Source organism: Salmo salar, chromosome 13, assembly GCF_965601325.2.
Source record: "Salmo salar chromosome 13, fSalSal1, whole genome shotgun sequence".
Classification (NCBI taxonomy): Eukaryota; Metazoa; Chordata; class Actinopteri; order Salmoniformes; family Salmonidae; genus Salmo; species Salmo salar.
Genome location: NC_138303.1, coordinates 47738119 through 47764887, shown reverse-complemented (window position 1 = coordinate 47764887; position 26769 = coordinate 47738119). Strand labels below are relative to the sequence as shown.

Below are 26769 nucleotides of genomic sequence, written 5' to 3'. Positions count from 1 at the left end.
TGTCCCGTCCCCCCCCCCCCCCCCCCCCCAAACCCTCTTTTACCCTGCTGCTACTCTCTGTTTATCATATATGCATAGTCACTTTAACTATACATTCATGTACATACTACCTTAATTGGGCCGACCAACCAGTGCTCCCGTACATTGGCTCACCGGGCTATCTGCATTGTGTCCCATCCACCAACCCCTCTTTTACGCTACTGCTACTCTCTGTTCATCATATATGCATAGTCACTTTAACCATATCGACATGTACACACTACCTCAATCAGCCTGACTATCCGGTGTCTGTATGTAGCCTCGCTACTTTTATAGCCTCGCTACTGTATATAGCTTGTCTTTTTACTGTTGTTTTATTTCTTTACCTACCTATTGTTCACCTAATACCTTTTTTGCACTATTGGTTAGAGCCTGTAAGTAAGCATTTCACTGTAAGGTCTACACCTGTTGTATTCAGCGCACGTGACAAATAAACTTTGATTTGATTGATAACAAGAAATTTGTGGAGTGGTTGAAAAACGAGTTTTAATGACTCCAACCTAATGACTCCAACCTAAGTGTATGTAAACATCCAACTTCAATTGTATTAGGATCTCCATTAGCCGACTCCATTGGCAACAGCTAGTCTTACTGGGGTCCGACATATAACGAAAATGACATTACAGACAAAATACTTTACATATATTTGAAAACATTAACATATAGTGTGTGTGTGCGTTTATCAGTTACACATTTACATTATAGTAATTTAGCAGACACTCCTATCCAGAGCAACTTAGTAGTGAGTGCATACATTTTCATACTTTTTTTTCATATCAGTATTTGTATTTATTAGGGATCCCCATTAGCTGCTGTCAAGGGGTCCAAACACATTAAGGCACTTACATCACACATAAAATAAAAAATAAAACAGTACATCATATAACATTATTACACCACTACATATCTACAATACAAAATGTATAATACCACCATACAACAATATGACATCTCTACATATCTATAATACTAAATATATAATACCACCATACCACAATATTACACCACTACATATCTATAATACTAAATATATAATACCACCATACCACAATATTACAATGTACGTGTGTGTAGAGTGTGTGTTCTAGCGTGTGTGTGTATGTATGTATGTGTCTGTACCTGTGTGTGTGTTTGTGTGTCTCGTCACAGTCCCCGCTGTTCCATAAGGTGTATTTGTAACTGTTGTACAAGGTACAGCTAAACTACTGGTGGGGTAAGTGTATGTGTCAGTGCTGTGTGTAATTTGACTATGCAAACAATTTGGAAATTCCAACACATTAAGGTTTCTTATAAAAACAAGAATTGACACAGTCAGTCTTTCCACAACTCTCAGTCAAGAGAGACTGGTATGCAAATAAAATCACATTTTATTAGTCATGTGCCAAATACAACAGTAGACCTTACAGTGAAATGCTTACTTAGGAGCCCCTAACCGACAGTGCAGTTTAAAAAAATACAAATAAGAGATAAAAGTAACAAGTAATTAAAGAGCAGCAGTAAAAAAATAACAATATATACAGGGGGGTGAAGGTACAGAGTCAATGTGCTGCGGCACCGGTTAGTTGAGGTAGTTTGTACATGTAGGTAGAGTTAATTAAAGTGACTATGAATAGATGACAACAGAGAGTAGCAGTGGTGTGGAGAGGGGGGGAGGGGCAATACGAATAGTCTGGGTAGCCATTTGACTAGATGTTCAGGAGTCTTATGGCTTGGGGGTAGAAGCTGTTTAGAAGCCTCTTGGACCTAGACTTGGCGCTTCGGTACTGCTTGCCGTGTGGTAACAAGGAGAACAGTCTATGACTAGGGTGGCTGGAGTCCTTGACTATTTTTAGGGCCTTCCTCTGACACCGCCTGGTACAGAGGTCCTGGATGGCAGGAAGCTTGGCCCCAGTGATGTACTGATCAGTTCGCACTACCCTCTGAAGTGCCTTGCGGTCGAAGGCCGAACAGTTGCTATACCAGGCAGTGATGCAACCAGTCAGGATGCTGTCGATGGTGCAGCTGTAGAAACTTGAGGATCTGAGGACCAATGCCAAATCTTTTCAGTCTCCTGAGGGGTATAGGTTTTGTCGTGCCCGCCTCACAACTGTCATAGTGTGCTTGGACCATGTTAGTTTGTTGGTGATGTGGACACCAAGGAACTTGAAGCACTCAACCTGCTCCATTGCAGCCCCAGACAATGAGAATGGGGGCGTGCTCGGTCCTCTTTTTCCTGTAGTCCACAATCATCTCCTTTGTCTTGATCACGTTAAGGGAGAGGTTGTTGTCCTGGCACCACACGGCCAGGTCTCTGACCTCTTGGCTATAGGCTGTCTCGTTGATCTCTGTGATCAGGATCAGGATCAGACTGTTGTGTCGTTGGCAAATTTAATGATGGTGTTGGAGTCGTGCCTGGCCATGCAGTCGTGAGTGAATAGGGAGTACAGGAGGGGACTGAGCACGCACCCCTGAGGGGCCCCTGTGTTGAGGATCAGTGTGGCAGATGTGTTGTTACCTACTCTCACCACCTGGGGGCAGCCCATCAGGAAGTCCAGGATCCAGTGGCAGAGGGAGGTGTTTAGTCCCAGGGTCCTTAGCTTATTGATGAGCTTTGACGGCACTATGGTGTTGAATGCTGAGCTGTAGTCAATGAATAGCATTCTCAAATAGGTGTTCCTTTTGTCCAGGTGTGAAAGGGCAGTGTGGAGTGCAATAAAGACTGCATCATCCGTGGATCTGTTGGGGTGGTGTGCAAATTGGAGTGTGTCTAGGGTTTCTGGGATGATGGTGTTGATGTGAGCCATGACCAGCCTTTCAAAGCACTTCATGGCTACAGATGTGAGTGCTATGGGTCGGTAGTCATTTAGGCAGGTTACCTTAGTGTTCTTGGGCACAAGCACTATGGTGGTCTGCTTAAAACATGTTGGTATTACAGACTCAGAAAGGGAGAGGTTGAAAATGTCAGTGAAGACACTTGCTAGTTGGTTAGCGCATGCTCGCAGTACATGTCCTGGTAATCAGTTTGGCCCTGCGGCCTTGTGAATGTTGACCTGTCTAAAGGTCTTACTCACATCGGCTGCGGAGAGCGTGATCACACAGTCTTCCAGTACAGCTGGTGCTCTCATGCCTGTTTCAGTGTTATTTGCCTCGAAGCAAGCATAGAAGTAGTTTAGCTCGTCCGGTAGGCTCGTGTCACTGGGCAGCTCTCGGCTGTGCTTCTCTTTGTAGTCTGTAATGGTTTGCAGGCCCTGCCACATTCAACGAGCGTCAGAGCCAGTGTAGTACGACTCGATCTTAATCCTGTATTGACGCTTTGCCTGTTTGATGGTTTGTCGGAGGGCATAGCGGGATTTCTTATAAGCTTCCGGGTTAGAATCCCACTCCTTGAAAGTGGCAGCTCTAGCCTTTAGCTCAGTGCGGATGCTGTCTGAAATCCATGGCTTCTGGTTGGGGTATGTACCTACGGTCACTGTGGGGACGACGTCATCGATGCACTTATTGATGAAGCCAATGACAGATGTGGTGTACTCCTCAATGCCATTGGAGGAATCCCGGAACATATTCCAGTCTGTGCTAGCAAAACAGTCCTGTAGCTTAGCATCTGCTGCATCTGACCACTTTTTTATTGTTCTAGTCACTGGTGCTTCCTGCTTTCATTTTTGCTTGTAAGCAGGATTCAGGAGGATGGAATTATGGTCAGATTTGCCAAATGGAGGGTGAGGGAGAGCTTTGTATGCATCTCTGTGTGTGGAGTATAGGTGGTCCAGAGTTCTTTTCCCTCTGGTTGTGTAACCGATGTGAAATGGCTAGTTAGTTAGCGGTGGTGTGCGCTAATAGCGTTTCAATCAGTGACGTCACTCGCTCTGAGACCTGAAGTGGTTGTTCCCCTTGCGTTGCAAGGGCCGCGGCTTTTGTGGCGCGATGGGTAATGATGCTTCGTGGGGTGTCAGTTGTTGATGTGCGCAAGGGTCCCTGGTTTGAGCCCGGGTTGGGGCGAAGAGAGGGACGGAACCTACACTGTTACATTGATGCTGTTAACCCGGATCATTGGTTGCTGCGGAAAAGGAGGAGGTCAAAAGGGGGGTCAGTGTAACCGATGTGAAATGGCTAGTTAGTTAGCGGTGGTGCGCGCTAATAGCGTTTCAATCAGTGACGTCACTCGCTCTGAGACCTGAAGTGGTTGTTCCCCTTGCGTTTCAAGGGCCGCGGCTTTTGTGGCGCGATGGGTAACGATGCTTCGTGGGTGTCAGTTGTTGATGTGTGCAAGGGTCCCTGGTTCGAGCCCAGGTTGGGGTGAAGAGAGGGACGGAACCTACACTGTTACAGTTGCACATTTAACATGCTGATAGAAATTTGGTAAAACTGATTTAAGTTTCCCTGATTAAAGTCCCTGGCTACTAGGAGCACCACCTCTGGGTGAGTGTTTTCTTTTTTGCTTATGGCGGAATACAGCTCATTCAATGATATCTTAGTGCCAGCCTCTGACTGTGGTGGTATGTAAACATCTACAAATAATATAGATGAAAACTCTTTCGGTAGGTAATGTGGTCTGCAGCTTATCATGAGAAACTCTACCTCGGGCGAGCAAATAGCTCGGGACTTCCTTAGATATCGTGCACCAGCTGTTGTTTACAAAATTACATAGACCGCCGCTCATTGTCTTACCAGACGGCGCTGTTCTATCTGCCGCTACATGGTTTAATAACAAGCCAGCTGTATGTTGATATTGTCGTCGTTCAGCTACGACTCCGTGAAGCATAAGATGTTACAGTTTTTAATGTCCCGTTGGTAGTTTAATCTTCCCAATAGCTCGTCCATTTTATTGTCCAAAGATTGCATGTTTGCTAACAGAATTGAGGGGAGTGGGAGTTTATTCGTTCGCCTCCGACTCCTCAGAAGGCAGCCCGCCCTCCGGCCTCTCTTTCTCCACCTCCTCTTCACGCAGATCACTGGGGTCGGGGCCTGTTCCCGAGGGAGCCGTATATCCTCCGCCCCGGGCTCGTCAGAGTTGTGAAAGAAGAAAAAGGATTCTCCTAGTCCGTGGTGAGTAATCGCAGTCCTGATGTCTAGAAGTTATTTTCGGTCATAAGAGATGGTAGCGGCAACATTATGTACAAAAATAGTAAAAAAAGAAGTTACAAACAACGCAGATAAACGAACAAAAAAACAAAATCGGTTGGGGGCACGTAAAATGCCTGCCTTCTGCTCTGGCGCCATCTTACAGGTATTGTATTAATATTAGCCCTCTGATTACAAAGAAGAGCAAGACGTGTTGCTCTGTTCTGGGCAAGCTGCAGCTTAATTAGGTCTTTATTTGCAGCACTTGACTATATGACTGGACAATAATAAAGAGAAGATAAAACTAGAGCATGCAAGACTTGCTTTGTGGAGTGTGGTGTCAAAAAATCTGATCATCTCTTTATTACAGACAGACCTCTTCCCATCTTTACAACCATTGAATCTATATGTTTTGACCATGACAGTTTACAATCTAAGGTAACAATAACTAATTAAGTGTCGTCAACTTGTTCAACAGCCACACCATTCATTACCAGATTCAGCTGAGGTCTAGAACATAGAGAATGATTTGTACCAAATACAATGCTCTTAGTTTTAAAGATGTTCAGGACCAGTTTATTAATGGACTCCCATTCCAAAACAGACTGCAACTATTTGTTAAGGGTTTCAGTGACTTCATTAGCTGTGGTTGCTAATGAGTATATGGTTGAATCATCAGCATACATGGACACACATGCTTTGTTTAATGCCAGTGGCAGGTCATTGGTATAAATCGAAATGAGTAGAGGGTCTAGAGAGCTGCCCTGCAGTACACCACACTTTACATGTATTTATGCAACAACAACAAAATTGGGAGAACAATGGAAATAAATCCCCAACTTTATTGTGCAATCCCGGTCACTTTTAAAAACATTTGTACCCACTGACCACACACTGGTTGAATCTGGGGTTCCCAAACTTTTTCCCAAACCCTTCCACCATTTCACTCAGCCCCGCATGCACGTGACCACGCCTATTTCTATGGGCACAAGCATTGTTGCTGGAGACACATTTTGTTATTTTTATATTTAACTAGGCAAGTCAGTTAAGAACAAATTCTTATTTACAATGACGGCCTACTCCGGCCAAACCTGGACAACGCTGGGCCAATTGTGCTCCGCCCTATGGGACTCCGAATCACAGCTGGTTGTGATACAGCCTGGATTCAAACTGGGGTGTCTGTAGTGACGTCTCTAGCACTGAGATGCAGTGCCTTAGACCGCTGAACCAAGGTCAGTAGTGTCGTCTCTAGCACTGAGATGCAGTGCCTTAGACCACTGCTCCACTATAAAATATTTTGCTGTGTCTAATTTGTATTCATGTGATATTTGACTGACTCAAACATTACAACAAAATCTATGGACAAAGAAACCTGGGCTAGTTGATTTGGACATTTCTGACAAGTTATAAATAGCTCTATAAGGTATGCAATGACTGACATGATGCACTACCCAATATTGAAGTTGCACCTTGCGCATTGTACTTTTACAACTTTCAAGAGTAAGAGTTCCTAGATTTTCTTTACCTTGATTTTGACAGAAAATCCATGCTGAGACCAAGGTCTCTTTTCCAGATGCGACCTGTATAGCGCCACAATACATCAAAATACAATAAACACATTAAACTACACATTTATATACACAAAAAAATACACAAAAATACACAAAAAGCAAAACACAGTAATAAAAAAAACAGACACAGTAAAAAGGTCCCATAAAAACTGTCTGAAATCACCTAGTGGCTTCCTGCAGATTAGAGAGAGACATGATCTGTTTCTGTAAAAAGAAAAGCCCACTTTGAATCTTAGTTTCTTAACAAACTCAGTCGTATGTTTTGTTAACAATAAATCATTGCTTACCCAAATATCAAGGTATTTGTATGCAGGGTGTCATGACTTTACTTTCATTAATCTGATGACTGTTATTTATCTAATCAACTAACTATGTTCATTGTTACCTGTTCTGTGAAGGGAGTAGTACACAGAGTTATACAAGATCTTCAGTTTCTTGGCAATTTCTCACATGGAATAGCCTTAATTTTTCAGAACAAGAATAGACTGATGAGTTTCAGAAGAAAGTTCTTTGTTTCTGGTCGTTTTGAGCCTGTAATCGAACCCACAAATGCTGATGCTCCAGATACTCAACTAGTCTAAAGAAGGCCATTTTTTGTTGCTTCTTTAATCAATACAACAGTTTTAAGCTGTGCTAACATAATTGCCAAAGGGTTTTCTAATGATCAATTAGCCTTTTAAAATTATCAACTTGGATTAGTTAACACAACGTGCCATTGGAACACACGAGTGATGGTTGCTGATAATGGGCCTCTGTACGCCTTTGTAGATATTCCATAAAAAATCTGAAGTTTCCAGCTACAATAGTCATTTACAACAATGTCTACACAGTATTTCTGATTAATGTTATTTTAATGGACAGAAATGTGCTTTAATTTCAAAAACAAGGTAATTTCGAAGGCGCCCCAAACTTTTGAACAGTAATGTATATGACTCTGGAAAAAAATAGAAAGTGTTTTGCTAAGTGGGATGCTTGGGAAACCCCAACTCTGACATCATCCCATAGAAGTTGAAATGTAAAGCAACTAAGGTAAGGGTTAAGGCTAGGCTTAGGTAAGGACTTATGCTTAAAGTCAGGTTTAGGCTAAGGGTTAGGGTTTAGTTTAGGGTCGTCCCAAGTAACCCACTTAGCATCTGCCATATACAGTGCATTCGGAAAGTATTCAGACCCCTTGACTTTTTCCACATTTTGTTACGTTACAGCCTTATTCTGAAATGGATTAAGTTGTTTTTTCCCCACATCAATCTACACACAATACCCCATAATGAGTCCAAATTTGAGATTTTTGGTTCTAACCGCTGTGAATTTGTGAGATGCAGAGTAGGTGAATGGATGATCTCCGCAAGGAGCAAGGAGGAGGGGACGAAGGTGTGAGGTGCTTTGCTGGTGACACTATTGTGATTTATTTAGAATTCAAGGCACACTTAACCAGCATGGCTACCACAGCATTCTGCAGCGATATGCCATCCGATCTGGTTTGCGCTTAGTGGGACTACCATTTATTTTTCAACAGGACAATGACCCAAAACACACCTCCAGGCTGTGTAAGGGCTATTTAACCAAGAAGGAGAGTGATGTAGAGCTGCATCAGATGACCTAGACTCAATAACCCAACCTCAACCCAATTGAGATGGTTTGGGATGAGTCGGACCGCAGAGTGAAGGAAAAGCAGCCAACAAGTGTTCAGCATATGTGGGAACTCCTTCAAGACTGTTAGAAAAGCATTCTAGGGGAAGCTGGTTGAGAGAATGCCAAGAGTGAGCAAAGCTGTCATCAAGGCAAAGGGTGGCTACTTTGAAGAATCTAAAATATATTTGGATTTGTTTAACACTTTTTTGGTTACTACAGGATTCCATGTGTTATTTCAGAGTTTTGATGTCTTCAGTATTATTCTACAATATAGAAAATAGTCCAAATAAAGAAAAAAAACATTGAATGAGTAAGTGTGTCCAAACGTTTGGCTGGTACTGTAAGTATTCAGACCCTTTACTTAGTACTTTGTTGAAGCACCTTTGGCAGCCTTGAGTGTTCTTGGGAATGACACTACAAGATATACACATCTGTATTTAGGGAGTTTCTCCCATTCTTCTCTGTAGATCATCTCAAGCTCTGTCAGGTGGGATGGGGAGCGTCACTGCACAGCTATTTTCAGGTCTCTCCAGAGATGTTCGATCGGGTTCAAGTCTGGACTCTGGCTGGGCCATTCAAGTGCATTCAGAGACTTGTCAGGAAGCCACAACTGCGTTGTCTTAGAAGTGTGGTTAGGATCGCTGTCCTGTTGGAAGGTGACCCTTCACCTCAGCCTGAGGTCGAGAGCGCCCTGAAGCAGGTTTTCATCAAGGATCTCTCTGTACTTTGCTCCGTTCATCTTTTCGTAGATCCTGACTAGTCTGCCGCTGAAAAACATTTACATTTACATTTAAGTCATTTAGCAGACGCTCTTATCCAGAGCGACTTACAAATTGGTGCATTCACCTTATGATATCCAGTGGAACAACCACTTTACAATAGTGCATCTAAATATTTTAAGGGGGGGGGGGTAGAAGGATTATTTTATCCTATCCTAGGTATTCCTTAAAGAGGTGGGGTTTCAGGTGTCTCCGGAAGGTGGTGATTGACTCCGCTGTCCTGGCGTCGTGAGGGAGCTTGTTCCACCATTGGGGTGCCAGAGCAGCGAACAGTTTTGACTGGGCTGAGCGGGAACTGTGCTTCCTCAGAGGTAGGGGGGCCAGCAGGCCAGAGGTGGATGAACGCAGTGCCCTTGTTTGGGTGTAGGGCCTGATCAGAGCCTGAAGGTATGGAGGTGCCGTTCCCTTCACAGCTCCGTAGGCAATCACCATGGTCTTGTAGCGGATGCGAGCTTCAACTGGAAGCCAGTGGAGAGAGCGGAGGAGCGGGGTGACATGAGAGTACTTGGGAAGGTTGAACACCAGACGGGCTGCGGCGTTCTGGATGAGTTGTAGGGGTTTAATGGCACAGGCAGGGAGCCCAGCCAACAGTGAGTTGCAGTAATCCAGACGGGAGATGACAAGTGCCTGGATTAGGACCTGCGCCGCTTCCTGTGGGAGGCAGGGTCGTACTCTGCGAATGTTGTAGAGCATGAACCTACAGGATCGGGTCACCGCCTTGATGTTAGTGGAGAACGACAGGGTGTTGTCCAGGATCACGCCAAGGTTCTTAGCACTCTGGGAGGAGGACACAAGGGAGTTGTCAACCGTGATGGCGAGATCATGGAACGGGCAGTCCTTCCCCGGGAGGAAGAGCAGCTCCGTCTTGCCGAGGTTCAGCTTGAGGTGGTGATCCATCATCCACACTGATATGTCTGACAGACATGCAGAGATGCGATTCGCCGCCTGGTTATCAGAAGGGGGAAAGGAGAAGATTAATTGTGTGTCGTCTGCATAGCAATGATAGGAGAGACCATGTGAGGATATGACAGAGCCAAGTGACTTGGTGTATAGCGAGAATAGGAGAGGGCCTAGAACAGAGCCCTGGGGGACACCAGTGGTGAGAGCGCGTGGTGCGGAGACAGATTCTCGCCACGCCACCTGGTAGGAGCGACCTGTCAGGTAGGACGCAATCCAAGCGTGGGCCGCGCCGGAGATGCCCAACTCGGAGAGGGTGGAGAGGAGGATCTGATGGTTCACAGTATCAAAGGCAGCAGATAGGTCTATAAGGATGAGAGCAGAGGAGAGAGAGTTAGCTTTAGCAGTGCGGAGAGCCTCCGTGACACAGAGAAGAGCAGTCTCAGTTGAATGCCCAGTCTTGAAACCTGACTGATTAGGATCAAGAAGGTCATTCTGAGAGAGATAGCAGGAGAGCTGGCCAAGGACGGCACGTTCAAGAGTTTTGGAGAGAAAAGAAAGAAGGGATACTGGTCTGTAGTTGTTGACATCGGAGGGATCGAGTGTAGGTTTTTTCAGAAGGGGTGCAACTCTCGCTCTCTTGAAGACGGAAGGGACGTAGCCAGCGGTCAAGGATGAGTTGATGAGCGAGGTGACATCTCCACAGTGTGATGCTGCCACCACCATGCTTTATCATGGGGATGATGCCATATTTCCTTCAGACTTGATGCTTGGCATTCAGGCAAAAGAGTTAAATCTTGGTTACATCAGACCAGAGTATCTTGTTTCTCATGTTCTGAGAGTCTTTGGTTGCCTTTTGGCAAACTCCAAACTGGCTGTCATGTGCCTTTTATTGAGGAGTTGCTTCTGTCTGGCCACTCTACCATAAAGGCCTGATTGATGGAGTGCTGCAGAGATGGTTGTCCTTCTGGAAGGTTCTCCCATTTCCACAGGGAACTCCTGAGCTCTGTCAGAGTGACCATCGGGTTCTTGGTCACCTCCCTGATCAAGGACCTTCTCCCCCTATAGCTCAGTTTTGCCGGGTGGCCAGCTCTAGGAAGAGTCTTGGTGGTTCCAATCTTCTTCCATTTAAGAATGATGGAGGCCACTGTGTTCTTGGGGACCTTCAATGCTGCATAAATGATCTGTGCCTCGACACAATCTTGTCTCGGCCGCTCTACAGACAGATTCCTTCAACCTCATGGCTTGGTTTTTGCCCTGACATACACTGTTAACTGTGGGACCTTATATAGACAGGTGTGTGCCTTTCCAAATCATGTCCAATCAATTGAATTTACCACAGTTGGACTCCAATCAAGTTGCAGATGATCAATGGAAAGAGGATCCCCCTGAGCTCAATTTCGAGTCTTATAGCAAATGGTCTGAATACCTATGTAAATAAGATATTTCCGTTTTTTTTATATACATTTGAAAACATTTTAACTTTTTCATTATGGGTTATTGTGTGAAGATTAATGAGGATTTTTATTTATTTAATCAATTTTACAATAAGGCTGTAACGCAACAAAATGTGGAAAAAGTCAGGGGGTCTGAATACTTTCCGAATGCATTGTAAGTTCCTTCAAATAGTTAATGACCCTCGTCCTAATGAGTAAACATACAACTTGTCAAAAGGTGTGTGTACTCTGTCATATGCTGTATTATATTATTTTTAGAGAGAAAGAATAAGTAGGCTATTTAATTAGGAGCATTATTTTAGGCTATGTGAAAAGCAATTCAAAGTACAGGTTTGGCTGGATTATTTGTTGTTGTTGCAATAGTGTCATATATAATTGTAGTTCATATTTTCCCCTTGTCTTTTGAAAGAAGTAGGTATTTTCATTTCTCCAGTGGCCAGGCAAAGTGCCACAAACCCCCTGTGCATCTCCCACACGGTCCAGGGTTTTCTTGGCTCTTCTGATCTTGCCTGCCGTACTTTAAAGCGAGTCCTCGCGGAAGTACTGACGTGTACACATTAGCCGAACCAGCACGAGAGGTAGTTAGGTAGAGCCGAGAGTGACACAGCGGCAGAATCAGGTAAGAAAAACCTGTCTTGCAGCAGTATGTCTGTCAGTAGGTGTGTGAACACATGTTCTTTAGTTTTAGTTGAATTAAGGGAACCAATACCAAAGTCATATTTCAATTGAATTCCTCTCTCAATATGGTATCGAGATGCTATGCCTATGCTAGCTAGAAAGGGCTCGGTTTCTAACCGGAAGTGAGTTGTCAAATTCACGAAGTTACTGCTGGTGGGTGTAGTTCAATCTCCGCTGATTTGTAGCCATCAAAATGACAAGATTGAGATTAAAGACTACAATTTCCTTCTGTAAAGTAGCAGGGTTGAACTGTTTGATTCCCGCTACACATTATGGGAAGTAGAGTGAATCCATCAGTGTTTCACACACACTGTTAATGAAAGGTGGTTGTTTAAAAACTACACAAACCAGGAAGTTGTTTTTTGAGGCGGGCATCACTAATTAGCTTTTTCTAATGTTAGCTAACGTCACTCACCCTGCTTGCGAGACAGGAAAACATTTAATCAAAATTGTGCTATAAATCAAAAACACAAATGCTAAACATCTCAAACACTATAAATAATTGTTTTAGCTGGCTACAGTAGCTAGCAACTGCATTCGTTGGCTTGCTCGCTAGCTAACCAGTAAACGATTCAATGTTGGGGAGCTAACTAGCCATTATGAGAAGAGACCGTCTATGTGAGCGACTCAACTCCACGATTTACAATAGAGTTGCGCGCCGACTAGTGTGTGGGCGGCTTATGTTATGTTTTTAATACAAACTACCGATTTCAGGGCTATTCTTTGGGTGCTGAAATATGTCGTTTTTGATTAATTTAATTTTGTGACTTCGGAACTCCAGTCTGCCCACACTAGTCGCAGCTCGTAAATCGTGGGGTTTAGTTTAATTCGGCTATCAAGTCTGTCATTATCAGCTAACTTAAGTCTCACAATAATTGGACCGCTGTTTGATAAGCAACGTGACATTTGACATGAATGGTAATTAAAATGAAACTATTATCGTTTGAGCCGGTAGACCTTCCAAGGGGGCTAGCCTATTACAAGCCAAGGACTTTGGGTGGGCCGAGTTGGGATAACATTAAACCAGTACTTAGGCTTGAGGAGAAGATATCTCCTCTGATGCCCATTATCCTTAAATTTCAAAGTCCCATTAATCAGCTCTGCAAATGTGATGTCAAAATAAGTTCAGTACGCACCCAAAATATGGAGTTTCGCAGCGTCTTTACTGCCGTTGTGCGCAGTATGTACTTGCAAAAGATTTCTAAATAAAAATAGTTGAGTGCATGAGCCAAATCCACCTTCGGCACCTCCCAATATAATAACTGATTACTACCACGCACAGGAAGGCTGATCCAGCAGCAGTACAGTATTCCTTAAGATAATTTATTTTATTTAGACCTTTTTTGGCAGTACATACCATGCCAAACGGCAATAATGACAATACTTTCTCTGCAAAACTATTTTGGTGAGTACTATGACATAACGTTTGCAGAACTGGTTCAGGATAACATGTCAGTTATCCTATGTTGATGTAGCTGACTTAACTCAATTCCATGGAGTTGAGCAGGGACCAGGCTTTGTGGAATTCAGCTACTATTACATCGAATCGCTCCCAAGGTCAATACTTAAACATTTACATTATGTAACACTTACCATGATGTATCTATGTTTGCCCTCTAGTTGCATGTCTTTCCTTGTTTGCAGAAATCAGATTGTTTGCTTGTTGCTTTTAGATGGCATATGCATGTGCCAATTTTGAATCTCAACAACCAGTCGGTTGTACTTGATTCATGTTTTATAAAAAAATATGGATTTCAGCAAACAAAGGCACTCAACTACAGAGGATTAAACATAGGTACAAGGTAAGCGTTTCATGTTTTGTTGTTGAAGTATTGACGTTGGGCAAATCAATTTAGTCAGAGCTGAATTCCACAAAGCCTGGTCTCTGCTCAACTCTGTTCATGGAGTTCATCAGAAACTTCCTTAACGGACCTCCTGAAAGGCGCAACGGTCTAAGGCACTGCATTGCAGAGCTGGAGGCATCACTACAGACCTGGGTTTGACCCCGGGCTGTATCACAACCGGCCGTGATCAGGAGTCTCATAGGGCAGCGCATAATTGGCCCAGCATCATCCGGGTTAGGGGAGGGTTTGGCCAGAAAGGATTTACTTGGCACATCGCGCTCTAGCGACTCCTTGTGGTGGGCCAGACGCCTGCAGGTTGACCTCGGTCATCAGTTGAACGGTGTTTCCTCCGACACATTGGTGCGGCTGACTTCTGGGTTAAGTGGGCGGGTGTTAAGAAGCGCGGTTTGTTTCGGGGGATGCATGACTCAACCTTCGCCTCCTAAGCATGTTGGGGAGTTGCAGTGATGAGACAAGATCGAAATTGGGGTGAAAAAATATATAAATAAATAAATACCATGGAGTTTAGTCAGTTAGGTTGATGAAGCTTTGTTGTCGCTGTATGTGAGTGTTGTTGCCATGTTATTATATGTGGAAAAGGACTAACTGAATAAACTAGCTAGCTATATAGCTAGCCAAATAAAAAATTACTGTAGCCGACATGTTGGGTAAGGATGATCTGCCAGTGTTGGTACTGAATACCAATAGACAATTTGCCAAATTGCTCTGAGCTAAAGGCCAAATATCCTCAGGCTCATCTGTCCCCACATTATTTACATGCAGCAAATGTAGCCATGCTTTGTGAGTCACAGCCAAGCAAGACGTTCTTGTCTTGTCTTGATAGCACACCACATCAACACATTGTGTCTATAACACCTTACTATAAACACTTTGTCTACAGATCCACACTCACATTGCAAACAAAAAGCCTGTGGTGGTGAAATCTGTTCAAGTAATACCTGTTAACAACCCTTTTCTCTCCTTCCACAGACAGAATGTCAGAAGGGGACAGTGTTGGTGAATCAATCCATGGGAAACCATCCACAATCGGAAGCTTCTTCACACGGGTTGGACAGGTACTGCTGCCAGGGCCTTTAGTTGTTCTCTCATCAAATGTCAAGAGGAAAGAAAACTAGGCTAAACCAAGGGAAACTCTGCCAGCACTGTTTTGATGAAGACAACCATTCGACCCACTGTCACGGTGGTGCTGCATTGAAAAGCTAGAAATAGCACTTCAGATAAGACGATGTGAAAATGTGACACTATATCTAATGTTTACTGTTGCTCTCCTGGTAATGGTTGTGCACTGTCTTTCTGGTTGGTGTCTTTTCCAGATCTATCAGTCATGGCTAGACAGGTCGACGCCGTTCTCCATAGGGCGATGGGGAGTCACTCTTTCGCTAACGGCCATCTACATGATCAGAGTGTACATATTACAGGTAGAGAAACACACCACACTCAGGGCTTATGCTGGGTCGCGTTCAGGAGGTTGCAACGTACTGAACGCTACAGATAGAAATGCCATGAGTAGAGCTGACGTTTTTCCTTTCTCAGCATGACGAAGAGGTATGTCTGTTCTGCACAATATATTTCTATCTTAGCGTTCCACAACATTTTGCCCTACTGAATATGCACCTGACGTATTTTGAAGGTAGACTCTGTAATCTGGCATCACATACAGGGCGACAACTTCCTCCTTTGACAAACAACAACGAAAGTCAAATCTGCCAAGATTTGGGTATGCCTCAATGGAGGGAGCCTGTAACTGGCTTGTCAGATTTGAATTCTAGTGTTTATTATGACTGATCATGTTACATTTCTGAGTTTGAACGTTAATATCTTTTAGGGCTCTCCTAGGGTTCTGCAATGTGCCTTTAGGCGTAATATGCACTTGCACACATCCAAGGAGTAGAAGATCACTTTGGGAACGTCTGTGTAAAAATGTAGAGTACTGTTTTCCCTTTAGACTAGTATTGCCCCAGATATTGTCAAATCAGTCAATGTGATACATTTGTGAATTATGTGAGGGAATACACATGTTTACGCTTATTTAATTTCCAGTTTGGATAAGAGCGTCTGCTAAATGAGTAACATTTTAAAATGTAATGTATGAAATTCAAATGAACACTAATATAGGTTTTCTCTGCTCCCTCCAGGGTTGGTATATTGTAACATACGCTCTGGGAATCTACCATCTCAACCTGTTCATCGCTTTTCTATCACCAAAAGTGGATCCATCAATGCTTGACGAAGGCAAGTTGGAGTTCACTGTAACATACGACATTCCTTTGGGTTGCAGTCATGTTTAAGATGTTTACTTTCTCACATAAAACTATGTCTTCTAGCACTCACTCTTCATGAAGATACCCTCAAAGCACTCTCCATGTAGGACTGTGGCTAGAGACTATATTTAAAAAAAACTTTGACTAGGGGTGTGTGTCTTTGGCCGACTACGCATCTTGATACACTGGTGTGCATATGATTCAGGAAAGATACATTATAGTTTGGTACGATTCAATATTATGTTTCAGTCCAATGCAGATAAATATTTATTTTCAGTGAATCTGGATACGTTTTCATCCTTATGACTAAACAGACTATTAAATTACATTTTCTAATTGGGTGATTCTCAAGAAACTGGCACTTCACAAAAATTCCTCTTGGATCACTAAGATTAGATCTGTATTCATCTATTTCATAATTATGTTTATTAATGAGATTATGTAATTTACAACAATTTCCACATCTACCAATGCAAAAATTATCATTACTGCAACAGTTTTAGAAGTCCAAGGTAGTAATAACAAATACATTTCTAATATTTGTTTTAGCATTCCTGACTTAATGAAAAGGCCTGAGTTAAACATGACACGGAAAACAAATATTTAAAATGTAACTTCTCATTACCGCAACACAACCTTTTCTGAATCTTGTGTATATATGGTACACATTTAGATAAAAGCATAGTATCAGATTAAGCCCAAATAACTAAAGAGTACATTTTATTTGTTGTAATAGTTTTAAATGTTGGTGCATTACGGTAATGATGAGCAGGTTTGAGAGATGAGAATGCGTGTTTGATAGTTGGCGATTTAAAAATTATACTGAGCTCTATTAGAGATTAGATATACTTTTGTATATATAGTGTACAGTTGAAGTCGGAAGTTTACATGCACCTTAGCCAACTACATTTAAACTCAGTTTTTCACAATTCCTGACATTTAATCCTAGTAAAAATTCCCTGTCTTAGGTCAGTTAGGATCACCACTTTATTTTAAGAATGTGTAATGTCAGAATAATACCTTGACTTTGTTGTCCTTAAGCCATTTTGCCACAACTTTGGAAGTATTCTTGGGGTCATTGCCCATTTGGAAGACCCATTTGCGACCAAGCTTTAACTTCCTGACTGATGTCTTGAGATGTTGCTTCAAAATATCCACAATTTTCCGTCCTCATGATGCCATCTATTTTGTGAAGTGCACCAGACCCTCCTGCAGCAAAGCACCCCCACAACATGATGCTGCCACCCCCGTGCTTCACGGTTGGGATGGTGTTCTTCGGCTTGCAAGCCTCCCCCTTTTTCCTCCAAACATAACGATGGTCATTATAGCCAAACGGTTCTATTTTTGTTTTAATCAGATCAGAGGACATTTCTCCAAAAAGTACGATCTTTGTCCCCATGTGCAATTGCAAACTGTAGTCTGGCTTTTTTATGGCAGTGGCTTCTTCCTTGCTGTGTGGCCTTTCAGGTTATGTCGATATAGGATCATTTTGCTGTGGATATAGATACTTTTGTACCTGTTTCCTCCAGCATCTTCACAAGGTCCTTTGCTGTAGTTCTGGGATTGATTTGCACCAAAGTACGTTCATCTCTAGGAGACAGAATGTGTCTCCTTCCTGAGCGGTATGACGGCTGCGTGGTCCCATGTATACTTGCGTACTATTGTTTGTACAGATGAATGTGGTACCTTCAGGCGTTTGGAGGATGAACCAGACTTGTGGAAGTCTACAAAAAAAAAATTCTTAGGTCTTGGCTGATTTCTTTTGATTTTCCCATGATGTCAAGCAAAGAGGCACTGAGTTTGAAGGTAGGCCTTGAAATACATCCACAGGTACGCCTCCAATTGACTCAAATTAGGTCAATTAGCCTATCAGAAGCTTCTAAAGCCATGACATCATTTTCTGGAATTTTCCAAACTGTTTAAAGGCACAGTCAATTTAGTGTATGTGAACTTCTGACCCACTGGAATTGTGATACAGTGAAATAATCTGTCTGTAAACAATTGTTGGAAAAATTACTTGTCATACAGAAAGTAGATGTCCTAACCAAAGTGCCAAAACTATAGTTTGTTAACAAGAAATTTGTGGAGTGGTTGAAAAACGAGTTTTAATGACTCCAACCTAAGTGTATATAAACTTCCGACTTCAACTGTATGTGTACACCCCTTCAAATTAGTGGATTTAGCTATTTCAGCTACACCCGTTGCTGACAGGTGTATACAATTGAACTCACAGCCCTGCAATCACCATAGACAAACACTGGCAGAAGACTGGCCTTACTGAAGAACTCAGTGACTTTCAACGCGGCACAGTCATAGGATGCCACCTTTCCAACAAGTCAGTTCGTCAAAGTTCTGCACTGCTAGAGCTGCACCGGTCAACTTTAAGTGCTGTTATTGGGAGGTGGAAACATCTAGGAGCATCAACGGCTCAGCCACGAAGTGGTAGGCCATACAAGCTCACAGAATGGGACCGCCGAAGCGTGTAAAAATCGTCTGTCCTTGGTTGCAACACTCCTTACCGAGTTCCAAACTGGCTCTGGAAGCAACGTCCGCAGAATAACAGTTCGTTGGGAGCTTCATGAAATGGTTTCCATGGCTGAACAGCCACACGCAAGCCTAAGATCACCATGCGCAATGCCAAGCGTTGGCTGGAGTGGTGTAAGGCTCGCTGCCATTGGACTCTGGAGCAGTGGAAACGCGTTCTCTGGAGTGATGAATCACGCTTCACCATCTAGCAGTCCAACGGCCGAATCTGGGTTTGGCAGATGCCAGGAGAACATTACCTGCCCCATTGCATAGTGCCAACGGTAAAGTTTGGTGGAGGAATAAAGGTCTGGGGCTGTTTTTCAGGGTTCGGGCCATGCCCCTTAGTTCCAGTGAAGGGAAATCTTAACGCTACAGCATACAATGACATTCTAGACAATTCTATGCTTCAGTTTGGGGAAGAACCTTTCCTGTTTCAGCATGACAATGCCCCTGTGCACAAAGCAAGGTCCATACAGAAATGTTTGTCGAGATCGGTGTGGAAGAACTTCACTGGCCTACACAGAGCCCTGACCTAAACCCCATCAAACAGCTTTGGGATGAATTGGAATGCCGACTGTGAGCCAGGCCTAATTGCTCAACCTCAGTGCCCGACCTCACTAATGCTCTTGTGGCTGAATGGAAGCAAGTCCCAGCAGCAATGTTCCAACATCTAGTGGTAAGCCTTCCCAGAAGAGTGGAGGCTGTTATAGCAGCAAAGTGGGACCAACTCCATATTAATGCCCATGATTTTGGAATGGGATGTTTGACGAGCAGGTGTCCACGTACTTTTGGTCATGTACTGTATCATGGGTGAATAAAACTTTATTTAAAAAAAGTGTTTTTACAGAAACTTGAAAAAGTCTTAAGGTAATGACAAACATGTCCACAGACAGTGTTTTTACTTACTACATATTTTGTTTAATGTGAACTTCAAATGGTATACAATTTATGATAAATCAAATTTTATTCGTCACATACATGGTTAGCAGATGTTAATGCGAGTGTAGTTAAATGCTTGTGCTTCTAGTTCCGACCATGCAGTAATATCCAACTAAAGGCTTGTGCTTCTAGTTCCGACCATGCAGTAATATCCAAACTACAGCAACCGTGTTTTATTTGAATACATTAGGTTTTTCGAAAGTAAAATTGTATAAAAGGAACTGAATTTATGGATGCATTTTGTTAATGAGAATATGGGATGAAAATGTACGAAATTCAGGCTCATATTTATTTGAAATTAGACACTGCCTAAACTAGGCACCTTAGTCTTCAGAATGATTGCAGATGCAACATGGTTTTCTAAGTCCATTTGCAACTGTCAAACTGATATCATGAGAATTACTCATTTCTGAAAACATTGCCATTGAGCTATAGGCTAATGCCAAAATTAGATCACAAAATTCAGATATTTATTACAGTTCAGTTCACCTACATGCAATATTTTGGATAACGGTTGGTTTACCTTGCCCTCACCAAACTTACTCATTTAAAATTGGGGATGCGTTTGGTAAGTGGCGTCTATTGTGCAAGGTTATTTTATGGCTAGGATTGTGACCGACTCGGGGGTCGTCTCATACCAGTTCTCAAAGTATTGGTGAATAGTTAAACCCCTACTCTGTACACTAAAGCAGCCTTTCTTTAAGTATGGTTTGCAACCCACCTGTTAATGGTGGGTTGCGACGTGTCACAGTAAATGTATAATTATTTAATTCATTACCGGAATTGATTTGGCCAAGTGCAATTGCGCTCTATGGTCAGTGCTCTCTCTGCTTAGCAGGGGTGTCTCTGCTCATTTTGGTATCTGCGCGAGTGGGAGGGAGAGACACCTGTGTGCTTTGCAGTTTGATCTTGTTTCTGCAGTTTTATTGAAGATCATTCCGCGACAGCCACTGATTTGTTATTCTCACTCGCCATCACTCACCGCTGTCATCAAATGGACTCAAGCTAGCCACAAGTTCTGACTTAGCTCATACAGCGCAAATACAGCGATGAGTTTCTCTCTCATGCAAACTTTGAGAAATGGTGAGGAGCACCCACAGTATGTTTTATGCAGGAAGTGCTTAGTAATGAGTCTCTCAAAACAAACAAATTAAAACGACACATCCTGACCAAACATCCACAGCATGATGATAAACCCAGGGAGTTTTTTCAGAACAGGGCACAATGCTTCAGGAGACAGTGCTTCGACAGTGGAAAAGTAAGTCAGCTAGCAAGGCACTGTTGTCATTTTATAACAGGTATAATAAGCGGAAATAAGGAAGTACTAACTCTCATAGTAGTAAATGTGAATTTCTCTTTCAAACAATCCTCTTGTACACAACTAAGAGCTAGCTAATGTTAGCAAAAGCAAGTTAGCTACTGTACTTAAAAAAAAAAAAATAATAATAATCCGGAGACACCTGAAACCCCACCTCTTTAAGGAATACCTAGGATAGGATAAAGTAATCCTTCTAACCCCCCCCCCCCCCCTTAAAATATTTAGATGCACTATTGTAAAGTGGTTGTTCCACTGGATATCATAAGGTGAATGCACCATTTTGTAAGTCGCTCTGGATAAGAGCGTCTGCTAAATGACTTAAATGTAAATGTAATAATTAACTAGCGAAGTCAGTTTTTTTGCAATGATGGCCTACCAGAAGGCCTCCTGCGGGGACGGAGGCTGGGATTAAAAATAAATATTGGACAAAACACACATAACGATGAGACAGAACAACACTACATAAAGAGAGACCTAAGGCGACAACAGCATGACAGCAACACAGCATGGCAGCAACACAACATGATAGCAGCACAAAACATGGTACAAATATTATTGGGTACAGACAACCAGCACAAGGAGGAAGAGACACCAGTGCATCACGCGAAGCAGCCACAACTGTCAGTAAGAGTGTCCATGATTGAGTCTTTGAATGAAGAGCAGGAGATAAAACTGTCCAGTTTGAGTGTTTGTTGTAGCTCGTTCCAGTCGCTAGCTGCAGCGAACTGAAAAGAGGAGCGACCCAGGGATGTGTGTGATTTGGGGCCTTTTAACAGAATGCGACTGGCAGAATGGGTGTTGTATGTGAACGATGAGAGCTGCAGTAGATATCTCAGACAGGGGGGAGTGAGGCCTAAGAGGGTTTTATAAATAAGCATCAACCAATGTGTCTTGCGACGGTTATACAGAGATGACCAGTTTACAGAAGAGTATAGAGTGCAGTGATGAAATCTAATGGCTGAATGGTAAAGAACATCTAGCCGCTCGAGAGAACCCTTACCTGCCGATCTATAAATTATGTCTCCGTAATCTAGCATGGGTAGGATGGCCATCTGAATCAGGGTTAGTTTTGCAGCTGGGGTGAAAGGAGCGATTTACGATCGAGGAATCTAATTCTAGATTTAACTTTAGCCTGCAGCTTTGATATGTGCTGAGAGAAGGACAGTGTACTGTCTAGCCATACTCTCAAGTACTTGTATGAGGTGACTACCTCAAGCTCTAAACCCTCCAAGGTAGTAATCACACCTGTGGGGAGAGGGGCATTCTTCTTACCAAACCACATTACCTTTGTGTTGGAGGTGTTCAGAACTAGGCTAATGGCAGAGAAAGCTTGTTGGACACTTAGAAAGCTTTGTTGTAGAGGGTTTAACACAATCCGGATAAGGGCCAGCTGACTATGACTATCATCTGCATATAAATGGATGAGAGAGAGCTTCCTACTGCCTGAGCTATGTTGATGTAAATTGAGAAGATCGTGGGGCCTAGGATCGACCCTTGGGGTACTCCCTTGGTGATGTGCAGTGGCTGAGACTGCAGATGTTCTGACTTTATACAAATAGCAGCACAACATTGCTTAGAATCACGGGCAATAGTGACATCATTGAGGACCTTTAAGGTTGCAGTGACACATCCATAACCTGAGCGGAAACCAGAATGCATACCAGAGAGAATACTACAGACATCAAGAAAGCCAGTTAGTTGATTGACAAGTTTTCCCAACACTTTTGATAAACAGGGCAAAATAGAAATTGGCCTATAACAGTTAGGATCAGCTTTATCTCCCCCTTTAAATAAAGGATGCACCGTGGCTGCCTTCCAAGCAATGGGAACCTTCCCAAAGAGGAGAGACAGGCTTGGCGACGATAAGGGCTGCAACCTTAAAGAAAGAATCTGACCCAGATGTTTTTTGGGGGTCAAGTTTAAAACTTCTTCAGGATTGGTGGGTCCCCTGCGGGACGGTTGAGCTAACATAGGCTAATGCGATTAACATGAGGTTGTAAGTAACAAGAACATTTCCCAGGACATAGACACATCTGATATTGGCAGAAAGCTTACGTTGTTTTTAATCTAACTGCACTGTCCAATTTACAGTAGCTATTACAGTGAAATACCATGCTATTGTTTGAGGAGAGTGCACAGTTTTGAACATGAAAAGATATAAATAAACAAATTAGGCACATTTGGGCAGTCTTGATACACCATTTTGAACAGAAATGCAATGGTCCATTGGATCAGTCTTAAACTTGTACATACACTGCTGTCATCTAGTGGCCAAAATCTAAATTGCACCTGAGCTGGAATAATACATTATGGCCTTTCTCTTGCATTTCAAAGATGATGGTACAAAATTATATATATATTTTTTGTATTATCTTTTACCAGATCTAATGTGTTATAGTCTCCTACATTCATTTCATGTTTCCACACACTTCAAAGTGTTTCCTTTCAAATGTTACCAAAAATATGCATATCCTTGCTTCAGGGCCTGAGCTACAGGCAGTTTTTCATCTGTATTGTTACTTAGGGTTGTATTATCAAACTGAGCCTGTTTCCAATAGGACACTGCACTAGGATTGCTCTATGGACTTTTACAATGTAGCCTAGCTTTCCAGCTGTGTGTTCTGTTGTACATCTGTGTGATGTGATCAATCTGTTTTATTCCAGTTCAGAATGAAAATTATTTATTGTATTTTAACAGCAACAGTTCCAATCTAGACATATGTAAGAGGTTTTTAATGGGGAAAATAAACATGAATTTATATTGGTATTTAATTTCATTGTTATTTGTTTTGTCTATATTGCATTTCTTTTAGACATGTGGGAAATTAAATGTACCGATAATTACGTATAGTTGCATGTTTTCATAAGCTTGGGTCCCAGGAAAACAGAATTTCTAATTTGGTTCCCAGGCTGAAAAAGTTTAAGAACCCCTGCACTAGAGAAACAAGATATTGGAGAGCTCCTTTCCTTTCGATGTGATGAGAGTAACTTAGAAAGGTATTTCTTTGGAAGCTCTTGGGTTACTATGTAAATACTATTTAAAATGCCTTCCGTGACATTTTGGTATTTAAAACAGAATGCAAAGTGTCTACACCAGTGCTCTTGTCGGGATGCTATTTACATCAGTTTTGAAACTTTGTAGTCACTGTTCTTGTTTTGAGTCCATTTGATTGGCTATCAACGTGATCCTCGCTGTAACTTTGCTCCCCCTCCATTCACCTGTAGATGAGGGCCCGGCGCTCCCCACCAAGCAGAACGAGGAGTTCCGTCCGTTCATCAGGAGGTTGCCTGAGTTCAAATTCTGGTGAGAGCCCCCACCCCACCCCACACCCACACCATCTCTAGTTGTCATCTACCCAGCTTGGCCTTTCACTGAACTGGACTGAGTTACAGGCTTGTGCATCATTTGTGCCCACTATTTCAGTGTCCTGTCAGAATATTCCACGAATCTTTGAGTGAATGATTCAATGTCATACAGAAAATACAATCCATGGAAAGTGAGAACACGCATATTAACATAGTACAATACTGTCCAGCCATGTAATGGTTGTTGTGTTCTATGTCCCACTATTCAATAGCCTGGTTCACAGAAAATACCTCCTGCACACTGTCCCTTGCAAATTCTTTCATTTTATTCTGTTTACTCACCAAGTAGCCAGCTCACCCACCAATGTCAAGATATTCTTGGCCTGTGAAAGTATATTTCCAATAGGACACTGCACTAGGATTGCTCTATGGACTTTTACAATGTAGCCTAGCTTTCCAGTGCAAAGCTGTGTTGTTGTACATGCTTTCCTGAAGCCTATCAATGCCATTTCATTCTCAACCTGAACCTATAACAACAATGCTAATATGTACTGGAGGTGGCACTGACAAGTATGTTGTTGCCCATACTTATTTTGATGGTAGGAAACAGAAATCTCTCGTGCTTACCTTTTGTAGTTTACTTGTGCTTTTTTTTACCACTGTCTACAGGAAAGGAACTTGCTATCATTAACGCTGACTTTTTGTTGTTGTTGTGCATTTCTTTTTCTTTTATGTCTTCAGGCATTCGGCAACAAAAGGCATCGTCATCGCCATGATTTGCACGTTCTTTGAAGCCTTCAATGTGCCAGTGTTCTGGCCCATACTTGTAATGTACTTCATCATGCTTTTCTGTATCACCATGAAGAGGCAGATCAAGGTATGGGAAACCCAGTGACACTGCTGCAGCTGACTCTGCATGATATATATAGTCATATCAGACCATTCAATCCTAATGAATTCCTCTGCTTTTGATATGTATCTGGAATTAATCATGCACGTCAATCTTCACTTAGAATTCAGTGAATAAGAACATCATGTAAATGTGGCTAATTTTATTTTTCTTCTACTTTCAGCATATGGTCAAGTACAGATACCTCCCCTTCACACATGGGAAGAGGACTTACAGAGGCAAGGAAGAAACCGGGAAACCTTTTGCTAGTTAAAATCAAACCCTCCCCCTTAACCCCCCCCCCCCCCCCCCCCCATTGAGAATTAAAAGTTATGGAAAAATAGTATATGTGGGTAAAAGGGGTCAGTGATTGTCTGAGGGGGGGAAAAAAGATACAATAAATAGTTTTGATCCAAAATGTTGACAGTATTGGATGGTAGTAGTGCTGAGGATTGACATAATCACAAGAGAACACGCTGCCTTTGGTTATTATGGGGAGTCATCTCTCAGCCGCGGGATGAAACGCAGTGCCGCCCTTTGCCTTGTAACCCCATGGGGTAAGTATGAACTCTGCTAGAGGGGGCGCCACTGGACGGATTGCAGGAAAAATTCAGTTGTGGATTCTTAATGACGCTCCATTTCTAACTGCTCTGTCTTCAAGTGAAATACAACTACTTTTGATTAAAGACATGGTACCTACTCGTTTATAACGTGTAATTGTGGGAAGTCCTTAGGTTTAGAATGAAATAACCTGATTAGATGTACTTTTTTATTTTATTGACGTAAATATGAAAGATTTAAATTGATGTGGGTCTATGATCAAGTGTACTTCTGCACTGTCTTGAGACTCACACCAGAAATGTTCCTTTATGTAAAGCAGTTCATTTTTAGTGACTGGTTACCCTTCAGTTGAACACGAATTCACTACATACAATACCTATTCAGAACCATAATCCAACCATCTATTGATGGCACAAGCAGTGATTTAGGTATAGGAGATTGGTTCGATAACAAGTTAGCGAAGAGTGAAAATCACTGCATGGCTAGGACAGAGTTGGTGTACTTTCCAGAGAATATCATCATGGAGAAATATGAAATGTCATGTTTTGTACAACATTATGTACAGAGAGGTTTAAGAAAGCCCAGTTCAAGTTGTGTGGCTGCTAAAAAGAAAAAAGTATTATTAATTTGTTACTGTTTTTCCCTCCGTAGCCATAGAATCCTTTTTGTGTTTATTCCCTCTGCTTTCCCGTCATGTCAAAAATACGATTTGTTGTACAGTTGAAGAGGACAGTAACTCATTCAGCACTACTTCAGATTTATGCTTTGCGCCCCCTGTGAATATATTTTTTGGGGGTTCAGATTTCTTAAAATGTACATCAGTATCATACCCGTATTCAAATTATTCTTTCCTTACAAAAACGTTATTCCCTGAAAGACCATATCCTTTGAACAAGCAGTTTAGGCAACTGTTTACAAACTGGGGTATATTCCATTCAAATCTAGTAGCTTGATACTCACATTCTGTATTTTTCTTTTGACAAATGTGGTAATGGTCTATAATCATTCCAAACAAAA

General features: G+C 42.4%; 1 protein-coding gene across 1 annotated transcript; it reads left to right on the top strand.

Annotated features, from left to right (window-relative positions):
• The first annotated feature begins 11923 nt into the window (after nucleotides 1-11923).
• On the top strand, nucleotides 11924-25507 carry LOC106566958 (protein RER1). The gene is made up of 7 exons (XM_014135656.3): nucleotides 11924-12028; nucleotides 14922-15007; nucleotides 15266-15370; nucleotides 16088-16184; nucleotides 24222-24300; nucleotides 25044-25179; nucleotides 25376-25507. The coding sequence occupies exons 2-7, from the start codon at nucleotides 14927-14929 to the stop codon at nucleotides 25463-25465; spliced, it is 588 nt and encodes a 195-aa protein (XP_013991131.1). The 5' UTR covers nucleotides 11924-12028; nucleotides 14922-14926; the 3' UTR covers nucleotides 25466-25507.
• Nucleotides 25508-26769: the final 1262 nt, after the last annotated feature.

Excerpts from the sequence above, each read along its gene's own strand:
- LOC106566958 (XM_014135656.3), top strand. The coding sequence starts at position 14,927 with ATGTCAGAAGGGGACAGTGTTGGTGAATCAATCCATGGGAAACCATCC. Across the intron at positions 15,008-15,265 it reads TCTTCACACGGGTTGGACAG|ATCTATCAGTCATGGCTAGA; the intron begins GTACTGCTGCCA and ends TGTCTTTTCCAG. Across the intron at positions 25,180-25,375 it reads CCATGAAGAGGCAGATCAAG|CATATGGTCAAGTACAGATA; the intron begins GTATGGGAAACC and ends TTCTACTTTCAG.